Source organism: Raphanus sativus, chromosome 3, assembly GCF_000801105.2.
Source record: "Raphanus sativus cultivar WK10039 chromosome 3, ASM80110v3, whole genome shotgun sequence".
Lineage (NCBI taxonomy): Eukaryota > Viridiplantae > Streptophyta > Magnoliopsida > Brassicales > Brassicaceae > Raphanus > Raphanus sativus.
Window position 1 is genome coordinate 19,454,948 of NC_079513.1, and position 24,050 is coordinate 19,478,997.

At 36.4% G+C, this 24,050-nt stretch overlaps 6 protein-coding genes across 6 annotated transcripts; 1 reads left to right on the forward strand and 5 right to left on the reverse strand.

Moving 5' to 3' along the window:
• Positions 1 to 2,382: 2,382 nt before the first annotated feature.
• LOC108847973 (probable thionin-2.4) lies at positions 2,383 to 3,221 on the reverse strand. Its single transcript, XM_018621362.2, has 3 exons — positions 2,931 to 3,221; positions 2,751 to 2,828; positions 2,383 to 2,669 (listed from the first exon to the last, which is right to left on the reverse strand). Exons 1-3 carry the CDS (start codon positions 3,151 to 3,153, stop codon positions 2,572 to 2,574), a joined length of 399 nt encoding a protein of 132 aa, XP_018476864.1. The 5' UTR covers positions 3,154 to 3,221; the 3' UTR covers positions 2,383 to 2,571.
• A 2,442-nt stretch (positions 3,222 to 5,663) lies between these two features.
• Positions 5,664 to 6,214, reverse strand: LOC130510072 (secreted RxLR effector protein 161-like). Its single transcript, XM_057006416.1, has 2 exons — positions 6,159 to 6,214; positions 5,664 to 6,105 (listed from the first exon to the last, which is right to left on the reverse strand). Exons 1-2 carry the CDS (start codon positions 6,212 to 6,214, stop codon positions 5,664 to 5,666), a joined length of 498 nt encoding a protein of 165 aa, XP_056862396.1.
• A 5,674-nt stretch (positions 6,215 to 11,888) lies between these two features.
• Positions 11,889 to 14,008, forward strand: LOC108847308 (leucine-rich repeat receptor-like serine/threonine/tyrosine-protein kinase SOBIR1). Its single transcript, XM_018620516.2, has one exon. It carries the CDS (start codon positions 11,927 to 11,929, stop codon positions 13,856 to 13,858), a length of 1,932 nt encoding a protein of 643 aa, XP_018476018.1. The 5' UTR covers positions 11,889 to 11,926; the 3' UTR covers positions 13,859 to 14,008.
• On the reverse strand, positions 13,984 to 16,722 carry LOC108847307 (RAP domain-containing protein, chloroplastic-like). The gene is made up of 5 exons (XM_018620515.2): positions 16,500 to 16,722; positions 16,354 to 16,427; positions 14,546 to 16,172; positions 14,356 to 14,438; positions 13,984 to 14,158 (listed from the first exon to the last, which is right to left on the reverse strand). The coding sequence occupies exons 1-5, from the start codon at positions 16,627 to 16,629 to the stop codon at positions 14,090 to 14,092; spliced, it is 1,983 nt and encodes a 660-aa protein (XP_018476017.2). The 5' UTR covers positions 16,630 to 16,722; the 3' UTR covers positions 13,984 to 14,089.
• Positions 16,723 to 20,933: 4,211 nt separating this feature from the next.
• LOC108845423 (uncharacterized) lies at positions 20,934 to 21,713 on the reverse strand. The gene has a single exon (XM_057006417.1). It carries the CDS (start codon positions 21,711 to 21,713, stop codon positions 20,934 to 20,936), a length of 780 nt encoding a protein of 259 aa, XP_056862397.1.
• A 668-nt stretch (positions 21,714 to 22,381) lies between these two features.
• LOC130510187 (myosin-12-like) lies at positions 22,382 to 24,021 on the reverse strand. Its single transcript, XM_057006589.1, has 7 exons — positions 23,868 to 24,021; positions 23,718 to 23,788; positions 23,533 to 23,632; positions 23,382 to 23,438; positions 23,149 to 23,286; positions 22,958 to 23,028; positions 22,382 to 22,859 (listed from the first exon to the last, which is right to left on the reverse strand). Exons 1-7 carry the CDS (start codon positions 23,880 to 23,882, stop codon positions 22,727 to 22,729), a joined length of 585 nt encoding a protein of 194 aa, XP_056862569.1. The 5' UTR covers positions 23,883 to 24,021; the 3' UTR covers positions 22,382 to 22,726.
• Between the last annotated feature and the right edge of the window lie 29 nt (positions 24,022 to 24,050).

Consider the following 24,050-nt stretch of genomic DNA (forward strand, 5'->3'; position numbering starts at 1 on the left):
AAAACTTTATATATATTTTAAATCAAAATAATAAGTTTAAATTTGATTTATATCAAAAATTGATTCAACATATACATATATTTCAAAATTTATTTTTACTAAAATATTTTCCAATAACCATTATTGAAAAATGTTTTCAATATATATAAGAAAACTACAATAAAAATTCAAATTTCATATACTAACTTAAATTATGATTTTTTTATTTCACATTAAATTTTAAAATATAATATATATATGATTATTTATATGATAGTACGTATAAAATACTACTAATTATATGTTTACTCTGTTTTTAAAGGAAAAAAAAAAAGATAGTGAATTAGGGGTGGGCGTTCGGGTACACATTCGGTTCAGTTCGGGTCTGTTTAGATTTCGGGTTCCCAGTGTCAAAGATTTCAGTCTAATTCGACTATTTCTAAATTTTGGTTTGGATTCGATTCCAAATCTTTGCGGGTTCGTTCGGGTTCGGATAACCCATTTAAACTATTTTAAAATTTATTACATACTTAAATTTTGCAAAATATATAAACAAAAATAATGTTACAAATAAATTTGAATAACATATGTCAGAATACCTAAACTTAAGATATAAATTGGTTTGATCTTTTTTTTTGTCCACATTGGTTTGATTTAAATAGTTGGATAGAGAATTAATAATTATTTTAATTTTTTGGTGTTTTGAGTATACTTTAATGAATGACTTTAGATATTTACATATGACTATTTATATAATTATCAATTATTTAAACCAACTTAAAAGTACCATATATATTCTGGATGTTTTAAAAAATATTAAATCTAATATATATATATATATATATAAAATCTATTTCGAATACATTCAGATATTTGAAACACTTCGATTCAGATCAGATTCGGTATCAGTTCTCTAAATACCAAAATTTTGAATAACTTAGATATTTAATCAATTTCGGTTCGGATTTGATACTTCTTTTTGGATCTGGATCAGTTCAATTTTTTGGATTCGGGTTTTTTGTCTAACTCTAATATTAACATGGAAAACAAATAGTAACATATTTATAGAAAATGTACCCGCACGGGTGTGCGGGTCAAAATCTAGTAGGTGATTTTTTCCAAATGATAGGAAACTGAACGAAATTGAAAATTAATCAATAATTAAACGGATATAATTTTGAATAATTTTTCAATTTTCTAAAAATATATTATCAAATGATTTAATGGAGGATACAAAAAAATTGTTGTGGTTGCGTAGAAACTAAAGCTTCTGATAATTTGATTGAAAGAAAAAAATGATGAATAAAAGTTCAATTGAAAAAATGAATAAATATAAATATAAAATTTGTGTTTAATCTGTTCCTCATCCATATTGGAGAAAGTTTTTTTTCATAATTTTTAATCAAAAAGGAATAATGTGGGCTAATTTGATGGAAAATTCAATATGAATGACATCAAATTTGAGGAGTAAAAATTCCAAAATAAAAATTTCACCGTAATTTTTTTCTAAAATGTGGTTACAAGTTTAAGTTTATTTTTATCATCTATTGGATTATTTAATAACTAAAAATTAATTCAAACTAGCAAAAAAAAATTGTTTTTTGCACCTTTATAGTTTATTTTCAGGTTATTTTAGATAGGTGGCCTCTCTATCGCCAGAACCGTGCTTCATGTGGAACGAAAAAGCTTTAGCCACAGGCCCCCAACATATATATATATATAATATATATATATTATTTTGAGGGTCCTCATTTTCTGAGAAATTTCTGTATCATAATGATATTATTACATGCACATATTTATTGTTTTCAATATAGGTTCAACAATTTTAGCGTATTTCAGTTTTTATTTATTTATCAGATAAGATGGTAAAAAATTTGTTGTTGTTAGGTTTCCAAATAAAAAATATGTATCTCTGTAAATCTAACCCGAATTAAAATTAAACCCCGAATCAAAATGAAAACAAAAAAAAACTCGGTTAGTTTTATATTATATGTAGGCTTTAATTTGGTGACCATCATTTAGAAAAAATATAGTGGTGAATTTTTCATTCCTCGAGTTTTATACCATTCATGTTGATTTTTTTGTCAAATTATAGATTCATGGGATCCACTCTATTCCTCTCATTTCTTTATGGCTGAAAAAAATTATGAAGAAAAAATTCCTTCTCAAATTTCTATGAGGAATGAAATGAACACAATATTAATACATTTCTGCTTTTTCATTTCCTCGGCTGAATATCTGTTCAATTTTCCATTCATTTTTCCATTCAGTTCAACAGTTACCAATTGAAGCCATATAGTATTCTTTAGAAAGGAGGAAAAAATCAATCCATTAATTCTTGTTAGCTGGCAGTTGGCACCTTATCTATATAATTTTTTGTGATTATACTGATTTAGTCCAGAAGGAAATATTATTCTTTATTTAGATATAGCAAGTAGAAGGGACAAACAATCTAGGGATCGATGACCTTCTACGCCACATAGAAAACCTGGAAATAGTACAAGAGTGTAACATTTTGTCACATACACCGAGAATTATTGAAACGGGGAGAACAATAACACAGATATACGTAGATAATGGATGTGCTTTTTAGGAAGCTTCAACTGCATTAGCTAAACCCTTGGTGCAGAAATTAGAACATGCGTTGGTGCATCGTGCAACTGCTCCATTCACAATTTCATTTGCATCTAATTCATTGAAACAATATTAGAATTAATGGATCATTCTCCTTTTCCAACAATATAATACTTGTAATAATGATGCTTTACCGGATTTCTGGAGTTTGGTTAAGGCACCGCAAGCAGATGATGCACACCCCAACTTGCAGTATTCATTGACAGTATGACCTTGAGTAAAAAAAAATCCATGCATCTTGCATCAAAATCTTGATCCAACTTGTAAAAGATATAACTTAATAAAACCACCACGAAAAAGAATAGTAAAATTACCAGAGTTTTCGAGAATTGCATATGGATATCCCGGAGGACAAGTCTCAGAATCGATGCATCCAGTGTGTGATATACAAAGTGGCGTAATGGGCCAAGACATAGTGCATAAATAATACGCCCATCTGGCAGCGCTGCTTGGGCAACAACTCGTTGCTTCGACCTGATTATGCGCCATGACAAGACTCATTATGAGCACACTTAAAATCACAGTTTTGCCTTCCATCTCTAGACTGATTACTTATTTGGTACGTTGAGAGAGTATAAACTTTTGTATTGATGAAATGGTTGATGAAACAAGACTCGTTAAAATACTAGTTGTTCTACCGTTAACAAACCACAAACATCTTTTCAACACGTTCATCACATGCATGCTCTACTGACAGAAATGAATACGAGTAATTGAACAGAACAGCTAAGGCAGTGGTCCAAGCAACATGTGTTTTGGTTTCTTGCTTCTAACTCGTAATTGTTCCACAATCTGCTATATATTATTTGAGATGCTATAAGTTTATTTTTGGGATGGTTAACATTACGATTATGTTACACGTGACTGTTTGGTCAGGGAGCAGAACGAAGTTGATGAAATTTACAAGGTGTAACTGAGGCATGAATATCAAAGAATAAGAGATTGAAATAATTTAAACCAAGTTGGCAAATACGTATCCAAAGTAGGGAGGTCTACGGCTTATGGATCAGCAATGGACAAGAGACGAACTCTTACATTTTGCTCAAAAATAATAATTTGTATGCCTAACTGTAATATTTGGTTTGTGAAATATGAAAAGATTTTTAAAAAATTGATTTTAACTATCTATATCATTAAAGTGCATTTACTTTTCCAGATATGCATCCAGAGAAAAATCTAAAGCGGGGTTAAGTTAGAGTAGTCAAAATACAGATGTCCTATTTGAAATTGATTTCTGATATCGTATGAGTGGACCAAATCACGAAAAAATGTCATATGGTGGTGATTAAAGACCAACAAACAAAACTTTCAAGTTTATGAAAAAGTTAATATACGGGAACGAACATAGACCATATGAGGGGATATGGAAAACCCATCAACCGTAGCCTGTAAGTAGTTTGGATATTACAAGTGGTACTAGAGCCAGCAAAAACGAATATTCATCCTGCTAGTCGTCTTCATTTATCGTTAATAAAAAGACTTAGAACTTGTTTACGTAATTAGTTTTCTTCTTCTTGAGACAAGATAGCTGTAAGTTAATCTATGGAACCATAGGCCATGGACCAAAGGAGACCACGATCTTCAGAAAGGGAAGATCTTAGGTGAATCAAGATTTATATAATTATTTATTTTTGTTGTTTTCTAAAGAAGTGCTTCCCTACACGTTTTTATTTGTTTTATCAAACTTATAACTAAAAATGATGAATGGCACCATACACGTCTCTCTCAGTATTATCTTGTTTCTCATGAGGCCCAGACGCAAATTTATGTCATATCTGTAAGGATTCACGTCCTAAATTTTCTAAATGGTACAACAAGAGAATGTATGCACTATGAGCAACCAATTTGAATGAGAATTTTAGTCACTTCATGTAAGAAATATTGTATATTGTACCTATAAACTCCGAGCAAAACAACAGATGTCTAACGAGTTAGTTGAAGTATCAACTACATATATATCCTGATATCCAATGAATCAAAGAACGAGAATGAAGAAACTACAACCTGAATCTACTGGGTTTTGATGGATGCATTTCTTAGATGGCTTCACATTTCAACTGCCTAAGATCTACCTACAGTGTGATGTTAACAGGAATCATCTTCAACGGCCCTTCCGGTGCTTCCACCGCCGTAAGTATCTGTCTGGTAATGAGTGGCACCTTCTAGATTCTTAATCATACTGGTGGGTTTGGAGAAGAGAGCACGTCGCAGAGAGAAAAAACATGATGATGGTAAGTGTTTAAGGACGCAAGTCTCTGCTTCTGAGACTCATAACTTATCATGTTCTATAAATAGATATTCCAAAAGAAAAAAAAAAATCATATTTCAAATTCAGAAGATTGATTACTTCTTCATCAGTTCATTCATGTTCTTAAGACTTGGGAAGAAACTAGTTTGCATAATCCCAAAAGTCCTATGCTTAGTCGACACTTACAGATCGACTGAGGAATCTGTTCATGGGAATAGTCAACACCATTCAAACAAGGTGGCTTTGCAGCTCCATAATAGAAGAAGGCCATGATCTTTGAGAGCTCATCTGCTGTCCTAATGCCTGAAAATATATTCAAAAACATTGTTCTTAAGTACAACAAAAGGAGGTTTAATAGAGACGGTTTCAGGTTTTGGTAGAAACTATAGTGAATATAAACACAAGTTAATAAAACGTTCTCTTTGTTTTATTAATCTTCCTTTGCTTTCTTACACTTTTCTTTCTTAAGATCTTCTCACACTTTTGATCTCTATATATAGGTAATAGAAACTACTTGACTTATCCTATTACAATTGAATCTAGGAATCTTTATCTTTATCCTAAACCTATTAGTTATTCATCTTTACTTTAGAATAACTTGTTTCCTAAGTTATCTCTTGAAGCTTATCCAACATTCTCCCTCTTAAGCTTCAAATCATCTTCTAGGAAATCTTGAACTTGAATCATCTCTCGCATTTCTTTAAACTTGTTCTTTGCTAGAGCTTTTGTTAAAATGTCTGCCTTTTGTCTTGATCCGGGTATGTGTTCAACGTCAATGAGATTGCGTTCAACACACTCTCTAATGAAGTGAAACCTCTTGTGGATGTGTTTGCTTCTTCGGTGAAACCGGATTCTTAGCCAGTGATATAGCCGATTTGTTGTCGACCAAGATCATTGTCTTCTCCATCTCTTTTCCTGTTACTTCACTTAACAAGTCTTGTAGCCAGATAGCTTGTTTAGCCGCTTCCGTTGCAGCCATGAATTCGGCTTCGCAGGATGACAAAGCTACCGTGTCTTGTTTCTGAGAGCACCATGTTATTGGTGTTTCTCCTAAGCAAAATAAGTAACCTGTAGTACTCCTACCATCATCCGGATCCGTGTTGTGACTGCTGTCACTAAAGCCTACAAGCTTATGTGTTCTTCCTCGCTTGAACTCAAGACCGTGCCCGAGAGTTCCTTGTAGATAACGCAATACTTGCTTCAAGGCGTTTCCGTGTGACTCTCTTGGTGACTGCATGTACCTGCTTAGAATCCCAATGAGAATGTCATGTCAGGTCTAGTATGCATCAGATACCTTAAACATCCAATCCTTCTTCGATATTGAGTAGCGTCAACTTCCGGTTCTTCCATTGCCTTGGATAGTTATAAGCCAAACTCCATTGGAATACTGTTTGGATTACAGTCGGCCAAACCTGCTTCCTCTAGTATACGCCTTGCGTATGCTTCTTGTTTAATGATGATTCCAGTTGAACTTTGCTTTACTTCAATACCTAGATAATAGGTTAATAACCCGAGATCAGACATCTCAAACTGTTTTGACATTGACGCTTTGAACTCCTTGATTATCTTGGTAGAGTTTCCTGTAACAAAAAGGTCATCAACATAGATGGCGATGATGAGTAGCTCGTCTCTTTCTTCTCTTCTGTATACCGAACTCTCCTTTGCACACCTTTTAAACCTTAGCTTCTTAAGTATCTGATCGAGCTTAGTATTCCAAGCGCGAGGAGCTTGCCTTAGTCCATATAATGCCTTTGAGAGTTTGAAAACTTTCTCTTCTTCTCCCTCTTTTTCAAATCCCTCAGGCTGACTAACATAGACCTCTTCGTTTTAGCTCTCCGTGCAAGAATGCCGTTTTGACGTCCAAGTGGTGAATCTCCCAGTTGTTTGCAGATGCTAAACTGACTAGAAGTCGGATTGTCTCTAAGCGAGCCACTGGAGCGAACACTTCTTCAAAGTCTATTCCGTGTTCTTGCACATATCCTTTCGCTACTAGCCTCTGCTTCTGTGACTCATATGGTAAGTGTTTAGGACGTGAAGTCTCTGCTTCTGTGACTCATATAACTTACCACGTTCTATAAACAGATATTCCAAAAGCGCAAAAAAAAAATCATATTTCAAATTCAAAAAGATTGATTACTTCTTCATCAGTTCATAAATGTTCTTAAAACTTGGGAAGAAACTAGTTTACATAATCACAAAAAGGCCTACGCTAATCGACACTTACAGATCGACTGAAGGAATCTGTTCTTGGGAATAGTCAACACCATTCAAACAAGGTGGCTTTGCAGCTCCATAATAGAAGAAGGCCATGATCTTTGAGAGCTCATCTGCTGTCCTAATGCCTGAAAATATATTCAAAAACATTGTTCTTAAGTACAACAAAAGGAGGTTTAATAGAGACGGTTTCAGGTTTTGGTAGAAACTACCTTTCTCACGGTATAATATCTTTCCAGCTTTAGTGAAGATGATCTCTGGAACACAGTAACTTGCAGAGCAGAGACCAGATCTGTCTCAACCACAGCATCAACAGCAACACACTGAAAGTAATAATGACCCAGGACATGAGGATTAAAGCACATATCAAAACATACAGCAAGATCCAAGAATGGTTTTACACATTAGTAAAGAGATGTTTGTGCAAACTTACTCTTGGTGAGGAAGTCCACAGTTCCATATGACCTGAATAGCCTTATCTAGCTCTTCCCTGAATTTTCATTTTCCTTTGGCCTGAAATTAGCCAATACTCTTGTCAAAGTTCAACACCATATACAGTATTGGTCAGGATTGAAAGAAGAGAGACATATTTGTTTTCAAATACAGTAATGGCTGAACTTGTAATCACTAAAACCTTTTGTAGCGGTTGTGAACAAGACCATGAGAGGACTGATATCTTTGAACACCGCCTCCTCCCATTCCGCAGTAGTGAGATCTTTAATCGGTCGTATGTAATTATCATCTTGCCAAACAATCTCCTTCTCCCTATCATCATCTTCATTCATCATCATCATCATCATCCTTTTTTTCATTCTTAATAGTTATCTTATTAAAAAACTGGTTGAAGCTAAACCCCCAGCCATCAGCATCTTCAGGCCAATCAGGATCCTCCTCGTTGACAACAAGAGGGTAATCAGCAAGAAGCTTCTGCATCCCTCCTCTCTCCTCAATCTCCTCTCCTCTTCGACGTCAGGGTGGCTATCAATCACCTCTCGTATCTTCTTCCTCCATTCCCGTCTCTCCTCTGGGATCATCCAGAGTTGATGATCTTTTCTCGGAGGAGGTATCTTTCTTCACCTCATCCTCCTCATCATCATCGTCACTGTCGCTTTTCTTCTTTCTTTCTCCATGACTTCTTCCCAAGTTTATCAACCAACCAAAAGCTCTCACATTTCTTCTACACCTCATAACATTAACCTTATAAAACATATACCAAAACGAAGAAAAGGTTTCAAATTGGAACTTAAGTAAGCACAATTAGAGGAGAGGATAAACTAACCGAGGAGGCAGAACAGTCATATATGGGAGAAGTGAGCTCAAAAACGTTTCTTTTGCAAAGGGCGGAAGCGGGAACGCCGGAAACTAGCGGGGAAGGGACGATGAATCCAATCTCTAAAACAGGGCATGTGAATCGTGTGTGTATGGGAGAATCATTTCCTCTGGCAGCCAAAAATAGAGATCAAGGCTCGCGAGAGGAATCGAGGGTTCGAAATGTAATCGAATCAGTTCAACGAATCTGGATTTGAGATGGTGACAATCCGAAGCGTGAATTGAGAAAACTGAATTTGATTGTGCTTTCTTCTTCTTCTTCTTCTTCTTCTTCTTTGTCTTCCCAACCTTAAAACTCTGTAAAACCCTAATAAACATTATCAGGTTTTGGGGATAACAGAAAAAAAAATTATCAACTGAAATGACACGTCACGCACTAATAATTATTTTTGTTTACATTTTCTCATTTTTAGAGGTTTTTGATAAGCCCTGTTCTTTTTCGTTGCCGTAGGTTTTAGTGTCAGCGGGTGTCGGCGTCGGCGTCAGCGGCTGCGTCAAATCATTTATCTGATGTTTGTTTGGTTGTCGCCGACGCTGACGCCGACGCTGACGCCGACACCGATACCGACACTGATTATTGTTCGTTTCGAAGACGCAGGAAATTGACAAATCGCATGACGCAGACGCATGACGCTGTTTTGGGTTGTTCGTTTGATTGACGCTGCGACTATTTTCATTTATTCATATTTTATTTTTAAAAATTTTGAAAATTGTATTTTAAATAAATAAAATGTAGTTTAAATATATTTACATCCATAAAAATATTATATTTAATTGGTAATAAATTTTTGGTCAAATATTTAAAAATATAAAAATATTTGATGTCATAAATCATAAGCTAAATAAAAAATAAAAATAATACATCAAAATATTACATTTAATTTTCAAAATTATCATTTCAAACAAATAAGACAAATATGTTTCAAAAAAATAAACTAATCCCACTGATCATTTATAAATATTTATAAAATTATTTATAAAAATTTATAAACTCAACTCTACTTCTACGTACTATAATTTTTAAACAATAATCACCAATTATAAATTTAAATATTAAAATATTTTTAGCTAACTGTATTTTGAAAATTAGTATTTACTTTTTTTATTTCAAACAACTTCTCATAGAACTTTAGTTAAACATCAAATAATATAATACATTTTTGCCAAAAATACCACATTTAAAATTGATAATATGAAATATATTATATTATTCCAACTACAGTTGTTTTCATTTTTTTAACATTGGATGCATCATCATATAATTTTTATTTATATTACAAATGATGATAAATTATAACATAAATGATATTAATAGATAAAACTTTCTCCATAACACTAAATAGTTTTATGGAGACATTCATAACTGTATACAATTTCTACGTATTATTTATAATTTATAAATGATTGTGTTCTTTGGAGACATTCATAACTGTATACAATTTCTAGGATATTACATCTTTCAAACATTAAATTTGTCGCTGATGAATACATAACTATTTGTTGGCAATTTGGCATGCATGTGGAGGGAGACATGAGAGTGTGAAAATATAATCCATCATATAACGTTACAAACGAATAAACTAAATCTCAGGTCCTGCAATAATATAACTTTCAAGTGAAAAAAAAAAGAACTAATGATGCAGTTGCGTTGAAGTTAAACTGATAAGACATAACATAGTTAGATTGGTTGAACAACAATGGCATCACTAAAATTATCTATAGATTCAGACAAAACAGAACGAAAAAAAAAAGAGCAAACTTTGAGAATTTGAAGGAAACTTACAAGCAATCGTCGTCAGTAGTGAAGATGTACTTCTTCTTAGACACCATATAACTGAAGCAGCGACAAGCAGAGTCCTTGAAGGAGATGCACGAAGCTTGATGGAGAGAGGGTCGAGATGTGGAGAGCCTGAGACAAAGCAAGCACACAACACATTCATCAACATGATCTGTAATAAAAATCTAAAACACAGAAAAACCCATATACACAGACACATCAACACGCTGAGATGGAAGAGAGTCTCACCTGGGTTTGAGATCGAGAGAGAGAGAGCTCTGGAGATGGTGTGAGAGACGAGACCAAGCTTGAAGAAGAGAAAGCTCAAAGGAGAAGAGAAGAGATGGAGAAGAAGAAGCGTCAATAGATTTATGTGATGGCAAATTTTTTGTAAATATTAAATTAGGTTAGGGGTAAAATTGTAATTGCAGTAAATAGACGCGGATTTACGTCGCGGACGCCGGATTTTATGGCGTCAGACGCAGGATTGCTGCGTTCGGCCGCAGACGCAGACGCCGGTACCCGCGTCAATGAAACGAACAAGCGTCTAAAGAAAACATTGACGCAGCCGCAGCCGCAGGTACGTGCGGCGACCAAACGAACAGCGCTATAATCGAAAGAAATGATCGGAGACTTGAACAAAATTGGAGATTAATCAATACTACCCTCTTTCCATAAAATAAAAATTTATTGAGTTTTCACGATTATTAAAAATATAATAAATATTTACTATTTATTTTTCTATACACTTTCCAATAATTATTCACCAATTAAATTTAATCAATTAGAATATTAACAATTAATATTTTACAAAAATATACAAAAATATTTTAAAAATATAAAAAACCTATTTTTGTAGGACATGAATAAAATCTGGAAAATTTTATTTTTGGGAAGAAGGGAGTAATTAACAAGATACTATTTTGAATAACTTTTTCAATTTTCTAAAAAATATATTATCAAATGATTTACATGGAGGATACCCAAAAAAAAATTAATCTGGTTTAGTGGAAACTAAAACTTCAATTGGTGACAGTTCGATTGAAAAGAAAAAATGAAGAAAGTTCAGTCTCCTTCTCATGACTAATTTAATCTCAATCTTAATTAGGACAACGAACTGATGGACATAAAACGCTACAGAGAGTGACCGAAACGATAAAATGTGTGGAACATAACAATGAAGTTAAAGTTGAATTGTTCAAACGTGGAGAAAACGGTGTCATCCCCACTGTGTGGAACCCGCAGCGTGGACGTTGACTTATCAACGCTTCATAGTCAAGTCAATACACAGAGTCGTGTTATATAAATTATTGCGACTAGCTTTTTTCTTTTTGGGTGCCCACATATTATTGCGACCGGCTACATTCACATTTTCTTACTGAGAATGATTTGCACATACAAACAACTAAACTAAGAGAACATATCAACAACCATGTAATTTTTCATATCCCTCTCGGAGTGAGACCCTTTAAACACGGCGAATATGCACTTTTATATAAAAATCTAACCCTAAATTATATTTAAGATAGTTGAAATCTAAAATCATATGTCTAACGATAAAACAAAATACTAACTTGGGATAAACAGAAATTTAAATATTATTTAGTTTATTTAGGAGAAAAAAAACAAAACCGTAGCACACGTTATAAGACTTTTGTATTTTAGTGGCACTTGCTGACCATAAATATCCAGAGTAGACTCCGACAACACCCACAAGAAGAAACTTTCTCTCCCTAACTAAAATGATTAAAATGGCAAACGCCGGTCTCTTTCTCCGGCCTTTCATCCTCGCCGTTCTCTCCCTCCTCCTCCTCTCTTCTCCCGTCTCCTCCTCCGCCGAGTGGCTCGACATCGATGCCTCAGATCTCAAAGCTCTTCAAGTCATCGAAACAGAGCTCGGAGTCAACAGTCAACGCTCTTTGTCCAGTGGTGTTAACCCCTGCGGTCACGGAGGAGTTTTCTGCGAGAGAAGACTCTCCTCCTCCGCCACCGGAGAATACGTCCTCCGTGTCACAAGACTCGTCTACCGATCCAGGACCTTGACGGGGACCATCTCGCCGGTGATCGGAAAGTTGTCGGAGCTCAAGGAACTCATTTTGTCCAATAACAAGCTGGTCAACGGTCTTCCATTTGATGTCTTGAGCTGCAAGAAACTCGAAGTACTTGATGTAAGAAACAACAGGTTTTCCGGCCAGATTCCGGGGAACTTCTCTCGTCTGGTCCGTCTTCGAATCCTCGATCTTTCCTCGAACAAGTTCTCAGGGAACTTGAACTTCTTGAAGAACTTACGCAACTTGGAGAGTCTCACCGTTGCAAACAATCTCTTCTCAGGCAAGGTCCCAGAAGCGGTTGACTCCTTCCACAATCTCCGGTTCTTTGACTTTTCTGAAAACCGGTTTTTAGAAAGTCCGGTTCCGGTTATGAGCAAAACCAAGCTTCAGACAGTTTCACACCAAACCAGACACATTCTCGCTGAGACTCAATCTACAAACTCCACCAAGAAAGCCAACAACACCACCACCACCACCAACACATCAAAAGCAACTTCAGACCATGATAAAAAGAAGATGAAGAAGAAGAAGAACAAGAAGAAGAAAGTATTGGCATGGATCTTAGGGTTCGTCGTTGGAGGCATAGGAGGAACACTCTCTGGTTTCGTCTTCTCTGTTATATTCAGACTGGTTCTTCGAGTAATAAGAGGACCAGAGAAGCCATCAGGTCCTACCCTATTCAGTCCAATGATCAAGAAAGCTGAAGATTTAGCTTTCTTGGAGAACGAAGAAGCGTTAGCTTCTCTAGAGATCATTGGAAAAGGAGGCTGCGGAGAAGTTTTCAAAGCTGAACTACCTAACAGCAACGGGAAGATCATTGCCGTAAAGAAAGTGACACAACCATCTAAAGAAGCCAATGAACTTGTAGACGAAGAGTCCAGGTTTCTGAACAGGTTCATGAGGCAAATCAAATCAGAGATCAACACAGTGGGTCACATCAGGCACAGGAATCTTCTCCCCTTGTTAGCACACGTTCCGAGACCCGAGTGCCACTATCTAGTCTACGAGTACATGAAGAACGGGAGTTTGCAAGATATACTGACCGACGTTGCAGCTGGAAACAGAGATTTAATGTGGCCAGCAAGGCACAAGATTGCTGTAGGTATAGCTGCAGGGCTTGAGTACCTTCACACGGATCATAAACCAGCAATCATTCACAGAGACTTGAAGCCAGCAAATATTCTTCTAGATGACGACATGGAGGCTAGAATTTCGGATTTCGGGCTGGCGAAGGTGATGCCTGATGCAGTCACCCACATTACAGCCTCGAAACTTGCAGGCACTGTGGGGTACATAGCATCAGAGTATCATCAGACTCTCAAGTTCACGGATAAATGTGATATCTATAGTTTTGGAGTGATTCTGGGGGTTCTTGTGATTGGGAAGCTTCCTTCGGATGAGTTTTTCCAGACTACTGAAGAGATGAGTCTGATAAAGTGGATGAGGAACAAGGTTACATCGGAGAATCCAAGCCTTGCTATTGATCCGAAGCTGATGGAGCAAGGATTCGATGAACAGATGCTTTTGGTTCTGAAAATCGCTTGTTACTGCACTTTGGATGATCCGAAACAGAGGCCGAACAGCAAAGATGTCAGGACTATGTTGTCCCAGATCAAGAGCTAGTCTCTCTCTCTCTCTCTCTCTCTCTATGATGTATTGTTTGCTTCTAAATGTGTATTCTATATTCCCTGTTTGAGAAATAACTAGGAACACAATAGTGTTTACTTGGCAGAAGCTTGTGATCAAGATGTATAATTTAAATGGTTTTAATTATGTTTTCTTAAGTCATCAAACAGATACAATAAGCTTAGCCTTTTCTATAAACAACCAATGTCTTACGTATTAATGCCTTCTCTATAAGCAGCCGTTGAGAATCTCCCTCAGGTAATCTAGCTGTTCATGACTTCCTTCATGTTCTTCCCACTATAAAATATCAAAAAAAACAAAGTCAACACATGTTGAGATGTTACTATCTGACATGGACAAACATTATCAAAGGAGTTTTTCTCTGTCAAAGCAAAAACATGTCAACAGAAAACTGGAGAACAATGTCTACATGATTCTCATTATCCTAGTAACACTATTTTAATATTTGGGGGTTTTCAATGTTTCAAACTAACCTCTTGAAGAGACAAGGATATCACCTTCCATCCAGCAGCAGTAACATATCGCCGCTTCAGCATTGTATGCCCTAATGGTAGTCCTGTATAGAGATTAGAGAATAGACACAAAAGTCGAAATGATCAAACAGTTTGAGTTGGCTCCATTAAACAACAAGATAATCAAAGGAACAGAGTGATGGCTACATACCTGTGTTTCTTGAGAAATGAGTTGGCCCGTCGATTTCTAAAGCGACTTTCTTCTCGACCAGAGCAACATCCACAGTGTAGCCATCCACATCATGTTCTTTAGCCCAATCAAGCCCTGTACTTATCAGAAGGCGTCCAACTTCTTTCTGAAACGATGAGGTTATTTTCTGATTGAACCTTTTGGTTTTGCCTGCACGGGTAATTTTTTCTTCGAGCTCATGACATAGTGACAACTCAAGGTGGGGATACTCAAGCTTCAAGCACTGATTCACGAGATACACCTGAGAAGCAAACATGACATCTTCCCTATACTGTTCAGAAAGCCTTTGCTCTTCCAAAGTGGTTAAGATATTCCATATATTTGCAAAGAAAGATCGCTCCAGTTGCCCAAGAACAGCATAAGACCATGCTATGTTTCCAAGCTGGTCCCTGTTAAAGCTAAGTGCTGGAGATCCTGAAGCACCATCGCTTCCATCAGCGTCTGCTGCTTCATCATAGTTTGATGTTTCTTTCGTCAAGCAGCACTTAAACTGGTCACTGCCTTTGAAAGCACTGTCCAGAGAATCAACCAAAGGACCAGCTGGCTCATAAAGCGAGGCGAATGACCACAACAGTTGAGCAATCTCTTGGCCTTTGAAGGTGACGATAATAGCAGCTGCTCTCTCTGACAACTCAGCAAAGAGTTCGGGAGCAGAATGCCGCATGGAAGCAAAAGCGCCTGCAATATTAGCAACGTTCTGAGAGTTGAACTCCCCAACCTTAGATGTGGCAACTTCTGCGACTCTATCCATCTCCGTCAAATAAAGCAGTTCACCCCCGATTTTGGACAACGCCCAAGCAATGTTCGAGATGCCTTGAGCCGAACAATCTGGTAAGCATGTCATTGCAAGAGCAACAAGCATCGACATCTCTCTCTGCCGAGCAAACGCAAGCCTACGAGTTCTCATCATCGAGACTTTCTCCATGTTCTTGGCGATCCGGTGGAGTGCAGTAGCAATGTTTAAGGGAGATAACGGCGACGGGCTTAAACCTTTGGCAACAGCCATGATTGTCTCGGTTGTTACTTCCAGTACCTCCTCAGCGGTCTGTGCTTCTATTATAGCTTTGTTCAGGTTGATCTCCTTCATACGATCAGAAGGTCCTGAAAACTGGGATAGCCTCTGAACTAACTGCTCCCTCGTCTTCTCTTTCTTTTCCTCAAACATTCCACCAGCTAATGAGCTAACTCTCCTCCGCAGTTCCCCCATCTTATCCTCCTCTAGAAACTCCAAATCTTCTTCATCTGAATCGAAACCATCTTCAGGAACACTTTTACTTTTAACCTTATCTTTCTTGCTCTTTGTCTTCTTCTTCTTCTTCTTATTCTTGAGAGGCACCACCTCCGCCATTCTAGAAGACAACCCTCTAGCCTCAATGGACTGAAGTGCAATTTTCCTTGCCCTCACGCACCAATCCATACCTTCAGTGTCATCAAGCGCCTTCGACTTTGCTTGCTTCTTCCTCTTCTTTGGAGGTTGAACTTCCAACGGATCAATCTCCCCAAGAAACTCTGCCTCCCAATCATCATCATCATCATCATCTTCTTCTTCCTCTAGCTCTTCATCCGAGTTACCAATCATAGACGAGTTCTATAACAATACAATACAAGTTTTGTTATGCAACCTTATCCAAAACCTTTCAATACCATAATGACTCGTAAAATACAAAAAAAAAAAGCCTAAAAAAAAAATAATAATTTGACCTAATTATCTGACTAATTCATGTTCCTGTTGAAAATGACTATACCGAGTAACTAACTAACTAACTGACCAGGCGATTCAAGGAAGCCTTCTTCGCGACTGGAGATAGAAACCGAATCTTCTTATCTGAGAGAAGCAATATCCCTGACCAAAGAGCGAGTGAGTTAGCGTAAATATGGAACAACTAAGAGAAATGGGAAATGAGGTAGAAGCGACCTGCGGCGAACGAATTGGAGGAGGAGGAGACAGAGAGATGGAGATGGAGGCGAGTATGATTAACGATGCGGTGACGTAGCTCCGGCGGATTGAGGCAGAAGCACCGCCGTAGTGGAACTACAGACTCCATCTTCTTCTTCTTCTTCTTCAATCGGAGAAATGTTCTGTTCCCTTCTCTGTGGTTTTTAACAGTCTGGGTTTTAGTTTGGGTTGAACCCTCTCTTTCACTTGGTGGGTTTGCTTACCAACATGTTGATCATCGTAATGATCCCTGAAAATTAGGGGTGTTAGTCTTACGTTTTTGTTGATTCTAAAAATTGAAAAATTAGTTAAATTTGGAAAGAGTTGTAAATAATTTTTTATATTGTGAAAATCTATGAAAATAAAGTAATGTAATGATTTTAAGAATCTAAGAGAAACATGTAGTATTTTCAAAATTTGTTTTATGAGTTAAAATATCAAGAATTCAATTCATAATAACACTTGTTTTAATAGATTTGTAGAATTATTAAAATCTAAACTTTTTGAATAACAAATGATTTTTCTATAGAATTAGAAAATCAATAAACCAATAATGCATTATTTTAACGAGAATGTGAAAATTTATATGAGAAAATTCTTAAAAGAGAACAAAAAAAGCTAGGTTGTTGTCCTTTTGATATAAAACCATTTTGTCCATTTTTCTCTTTTTTATTCTTTGTATTTCTGAAAACTAATGAAATAAATAATTTTGTGAATCAAAAAATTATTAAAAATACAAACAATTATCAGAACACCCATATACACAAGCTGGTAAATTTGTTTTGTTCAAAAACTTGATAAATAAAAATTTTAAAATATGTTCTACTAAAAGTAGAATGCGTCTTCTACGAAAAATGGTATAGTAGAAAACAATTTCTAAAATAAACACGTTCATCTAATTTTTTTAGAACGTTCATTCTACTATTTACTAAATTTCTAAATAAGAATAATGTGCATTCTACTAATGTAAAGGTATCCACTTTCCTTCTGAATGCATCTTCTACTTTTATAAAGTATTCTAAATTTCGGGGATTGTGTTTTCTACAATGTACTCTTACTTCTACTCAAAGTAGAAAGTGTATTCAGAATTTTTATCATTCTTCTAAGCTTTTAAAAGGCGCATTCTACGGATAAAATACTTAATTTTTTCGAAAATTAATCAAATTTCAGTTAAGGAAATATTCTAAAAATCTCCTAAAAATATTCTAATTATGCACAAGCTGGAGAGCGAGAAGAAGGGTGAAGGAGGAGAGCAAACTATGCGTTGCAACCGCTTCTCTACACCAATATTTCTTTATCCTTAAGTCTTTAAATCAATCTGAGAGACTATTTTTGACACAGCTCGTAATTCAAAATTTGATTCAGTGAAATTTGAGATTTTTTTGCGGAAAATTTCAAGAGACAAACATATTTTTTGAGCAACAGAGACAAACACATAAAATAAGAGAAAATGATTTGTTTTTGGAAAAACAGTTTTTTCAGTCATCAACAGATGATGAATTTCCACGACAAAGGTAGATGATGACAACCTTAGTTTACGATAATATTCTTTTATTTTTTGTGTGACTGTATATAAAAGTGAAAGACAATTTTGAAATTTTAACATTAGACTTAAATATTGAGGTTACAACTATTAGTTAAATATTTTTTTGTTAAAAACAATCGAAGTGGCATATTAATAGAAACTAAATTAGAACAAACTTAATTTTTTTTTTTGATTTTGTAATTTGATTTGTCAAATAATTGAACAAATTTGACGTAATGAAGATATAAAAACTAATTAATTTTTCAAAAAATGAGTTAAATAGTTTAAATATATTTAATTTTTTTGTATATTTGTGTACCCGACCGTTGGGAGAATGAATTTTACTCTTGCATATATTGCAATTAATTTCCTTCTTTCACTGTGTAGAAAGCATCAACGTGTTTGAGAATCACATACGTTGGATTGAGACTACTTGCTAAGACTCAAAAGCTAGAGTTGCTTGTACTTGAAGATTGTACTCAGGTTTCAAGAAGAGGTGTTAATGGTGGTGCAACGTCTGTGTCTTTTAGACAAAGATTTTTTCATGGATGTATTGAAATTGCATTACTCACTTCATATCTTATTATCATATTACTACTGTAAAGTGTGTGAAAGTGCGAGTAACTAAACTTTATAATTTCCACATTTTCATGTAGCAAATGCGTACGCAAAAAAAAAAAAAAGAGGGAGAATACATAAAAAAATTGAAGCTTAGTGAGAATGAGACCCATTGCTACTACGATTAGCATCGAGGTAAGACTGAGGTGGAATGAAGTAAGGGGCGGTGAAAGTAAGCTTCTCCTTTCTCTTTGAGTAATATAGACCACATGAATCTCGTGTTGTCATCTATAATGACAAATATATATCTGTTTTGCCCCAAGGTTGCTGGAGTGATTGGCCCACAGAGATCGGCGTGTAACAACTCTAAGACTTGCTTTGATCTGTACTGAGTTGCAGAGGGAAAGCTGTGTCTTGTCTGTTTTCCAACGAGACAAGAATCACACAACTGTTTTACTTCGCTGATATCTGGTAAGCCTAAAACCATCTCCTGTGTTGCCATACTTCGTATCGTCTTGAAGCTAATATGTCCGAGACGAGCGTGCCATCTCCACGGTTCTTCACTTATCTTTGAGAGAAGACAAGTAGGTTTACCTACTTTGAGAGATATCTTGTAGAGTCGATTAGCTGATCTTAGTACTTTCACTAATAGTCTCCCGTTTGGATCTCTTAAAGTCAAGTAATTGTCTTTCATCCTTACATCGCAACCTTGTTCAGTGGCTTGACCGAGACTTAGTATGTTACTTCTTAGGTCTGGTATGTAGTATACATCCGTAAGAAGCTTCTGTTCTCTTGTCTTTGCTTCAAAGAGAATTGATCCTTTACCTTCTATCTTCACACATGAACCGTCTCCAAACTTTACTTTGCCTTTTATATTTTCGTTGAGTTCTGAGAAGTAGGACTTCTCTCCTGTCATATGATTGCTAGCTCCGTTGTCAAGGAACCAACTCTTATCATCAGTCTTGCTTGGTTCAAGTGTTTTAGGCATTACCTTTTCTTCATTCAGATACACTAGTTCGTGTAAGTAAAGTGCTACTTCTGCTGCTTCTGTCTCAGTCTTGTTAAGCTCCTGATCATCCTTCTTCTCGGTGCAAACAGATGCGAAGTGACCTTTCTTATGACAGTTAAAGCATTCAATCTGTGAGTAGTCTCTTTTCTCTTTTTTCTCGTATGAGTTGCTGCTTCTGCCTCGCCCTCTTCCTCTTCCTTCTCTGCCACGACCTCTGTTTCCTCCTCGTCCTCTCCCTCTGTTTCCATGATCAGAGTAGAGAAGATTCCCTTGCTCTTCAATCTTTTCTGTTTTCATTCGCTCTTTTCCTCGGCAACGCTCTTCAAACGCCTTGAGACGTCCTACTACATCTTCAAATCTTGTTTTATTTAGGTCAAGAACTTGTCCGAGGGTTGCAGAGATCTGTAGAAACTTGTCTGGCAGACAAGAAAGAAACTTCTTTACAAGTTTTGGTTCTTCCATCGTATGACCTAAAGAAGCCGCTGTTCCTACATATTCCGACATCCTTCCTGAGAATGAGTCTATCGATTCATTATCTTTCATCATTAGACGATCAAAGTCAATCATCAATGTGTGCAACCGAGCTTCAATAACACGATCAGCACCAAGATTCAATGCCTTTAATGCTTCCCATATCTCTTTAGGAGATTCATGATCTCCAACTTGTAGGATAAGGTTCTCCGGAATTCCTTGGAATATCATGACAGTAGCTAGGTCGTTTCTCTTCTGATCCTTTGAACCTGGTTCAATGGTTTCCCATACATCATGAAACCTTAGCAACACCTTCATGCGCATAGTCCATACTGCATAGTTTGTTGTCGTGAGCATCGGTGTTTTCACCGAAGGCGGTACAGCGGGCATGTTTCCCTGCGGTTTGACGTCTTTATCGTCTTTGTCTCCCATCGATCTTCGTCAAAGACAATAACCTGGTTTGCTCTGATACCAAATATAGTGAATATAAACACAAGTTAATAAAACGTTCTCTTTGTTTTATTAATCTTCCTTTGCTTTCTTACACTCTTCTTTCTTGAGATCTTCTTACACTTTTGATCTCTATATATAGGTAATAGAAACTACTTGACTTATCCTATTACAATTGAATCTAGGAATCTTTATCTTTATCCTAAATCTATTAGTTATTCATCTTTACTTTAGAATAACTTGTTTCCTAAGTTATCTCTTGAAGCTTATCCAACAGAAAGTGTTAAAGTTACTTGTCTTACACTTATCCCCGAGGATGAATATTCCACGTTCGTTTCTTTCTAAGAAATAGATAGAGTTTTTGCATTTCTGGTGGGAGCTAGCCTTGAGACAGAAAGGTTCAGACTCGGAAAATGCAGAGATCCTCAATGTTTTTAATGTAAAACCATTGAGAAGAACTGTCTACTTGCTTGAACACCCATATTCGATACTCTTCCATCCTCCCATCATTGTAGCCATTCTCTCTGAACCGCTTAATCATAAACATTTCATCCGTGGCACGTGACTCCACCAACTCTACGCTCGTGCAACACGAATCTAACCTTTCCCAGTGTGACGGCAACAACTCAGGATTGTCATAATCGGAAAAGTGCTGCCCCTTTGGTTTCTCCAAGTTCTCTCCAAGGTCCCAGTACCCAATGAATGACCCCCCCCCGAAAGATGGCATGGCAAACTTCTTATCTCTCTTCGAGTACATGACTCGTGAGGAGAAGAATCCTGGGTCGTCGATTCTGATGTTGACCCACTTGTTGTTCTCTTGAGCAGGCCTACATAGGCTGAGCTGAGGTCCAGCGAACTTAACGGCTAGAATGCAATTTTCGTCGTGAGGAGAAGAGGATGACATGGCCACGTTGGTTACAAGTCTGGTTTGGCAATGAGGCAGCGTTACCAAATCAGGCAGTGAGATTTCACACCCGTCTGATTCCGACACTCCCGGGTTTAGATCATCTACGAGACGCGGTTTTGTACCGTCCTCTTTCAAAGTAAATATCCAGCCGTATGATGCTCCCTTCGTTCCCGTTTCTCTAATCAAGTTCAAGGGCACCGTCTTTTCCAAAACCCTGGTCCAGCAGCTAGGGCCGGAAAAATCTGTAATCATGAGTCTGCCGATCGAGGCCATCCATTTTCATAAGCATGTCCACAAGGTTCAACGCCGTAAATGTGACATAGAGGGGTTTCCGACAAGAAACGAGCACCAACGAAGTGTCTCTGCAGAGTAAAATTCAACATCAGAAAGAAAAGAAAAAAAAGAACAAACAAGTATTAACTTTAAAGAAAAAAAGAAAAAGACGAGAGAGAGTGGCTTATTACAACTCCTAGCGCAGGTTGTTTCCTCAGACAGTGTCTCGAGAGACGGCTGAGAAGCAGAGAACTCATAGTGTGTGTGTGTTTAAGTGATTCAAAAACCCTAATTGAAACGTTGGTAATAAAGATGAATAGCCTTGTTCCCCAAGTCTTTCCATAACCATGTCCTTCCATAACTCTTTTCGCATTTCTGTAATAATAATTTTGTCTTGCAAATGATCAACGAAATCATTATTTTGCTAATTATTATAACGACTAATAAAAGAAAGAAAGGAAAATTTATTTTCATAATTCTTCTTTTTCTGCCTTTCTTACCAAGTCTTTCCATAAGCATTATATTCGTTTTTCTCATATTATTCATGTATCCATTTGATTAAACTGAAAAATTTTAGATAAATATTAATTTCAATAGAACTGTCCACAAATCCAAAATATATAGACCAAATCTAAGACTAATTTTGGAATATTTTTTTAAATCCAAAATGTCACAAAATCCAATCTCATTAACATACAAACAATAGTGTTCGGTACATCCATATATCATTTGACCAAAAAGAAAGAGCCCACCATGCATGTATCATTTGAATCTCAACTTGCTTATACACACGTGTAAATTGTAAAGGATAAAGCAAAAAAAAAACCAAAGAATAAAGAAAAAAATCATAAAAGAAGAGAAGCTTTCTTGCTTCTTATAAGAAAACAAATGGAAATTTTACCAAAGAAAAAAAGAAAACAAATGAAAAGAAAATGACAAAAGCCTCACTTTCTGTAATATATGCAAAAATCGTGGCTTAATAAAAAAATTTAAAATTTGAATTGTCTGCCTCCTTACTCAGGCAATGTCTGAAACAAGAAGTGGAAATCAGATCGCTGCCGGAGAAGCGGCGGTGGATCAACGACGGACAGGCTAATGGTCCCGCCATTGAAGGACTGTGAAACATCTTCCACTGAGAAAGGAATGCTGAAAGATACAACAAAGTAACAGTGACTTGCTTTGCAAGTAATTAGGGAAAGAACTTGAGATGAATTCAAGAGATTAGTTTGTCTTGTTAAGCATACCTTGAGTCAACGTCTAGCAAGAAAGAAGGGTAAGTCATGTTCACTGAATCTTCCGCCATTAGCTTGATCACCTAATATCACCACAAAATCGTTTGATCATGATGACTTCATGTTGTTTTTAGGTTTAACTTTGTCTCATAGCCATATTGCATATAGGCTCATGCTGATGGGTGGTTTTGACCATTACTTACCTCAGGGGAGAGTCCTTGAGTTCCATACTTGTCGTCCAAAAACATAGTCCCAATTCTATATACTTGTGGAATGCTTAGTACCGGACATATCTCTTTTGTAATCTCCTCCAATGATTTCTGTGTCTTTTGATGCAAGACCTGTAGAGTGATAGTGTATATATGAAATGCTGATTCTTTTTTAACCAGTTATGAATTTTCACCAGTAGATATTCATGGTTCGAAGTTGTTTGTACCAGAAACTTCACTGCTTGCCTAATGTGTTGAAGTTCATCCCATGGTGATCGTGCTGCCTGTTAAAAGGCAACAATATATATGATTATGTAAGTTAATCTTTGTTTTTTTTCTTTCTCGTTGCATAGTTTGGTTACTAATGTTTAAGACTACCTCGTCTTCTGTTTTCATGCACCACTGCTCTAATTCATGCAAGCCCATTTTCAGATATTCTCCGTTGCTAAACGAGCAACACTCTCGGCGAAGCAACAAACTGCCAGAAGATACAAACTTTGTAAGTCAAATGACAGTCTTGACTTAGTTCTTTAGCTACTTGTGTCCTACGCAAGATAGTGTACCTGTTAAAGAGCTGCACATTTATGTACGAGAAAACCTGATGGAAGAGTTTTCTTGTGATCATAGATGGGACCTGGGGATCATCAAGACTCAGTCAAGAAACACGAAAAAAAGAAAAAACAGATTAAAGATCTTCGAAAGAGTTCTCTTACATGGTTCTCTGCCATCAGGGTCAGTGTATGTTCAAGCTTTTCAGTGATGTTCTGCCACTGTACATATGATGCCTGTTGCTTGGCAGCTGCGTTCAAGTGGCTACCTTTAGTCACGTCTCGCAATGTTCTAGCTCTTGTCGGTCGTGGTGCCTGTTACATCTCACATATAACAAATTATTCAAA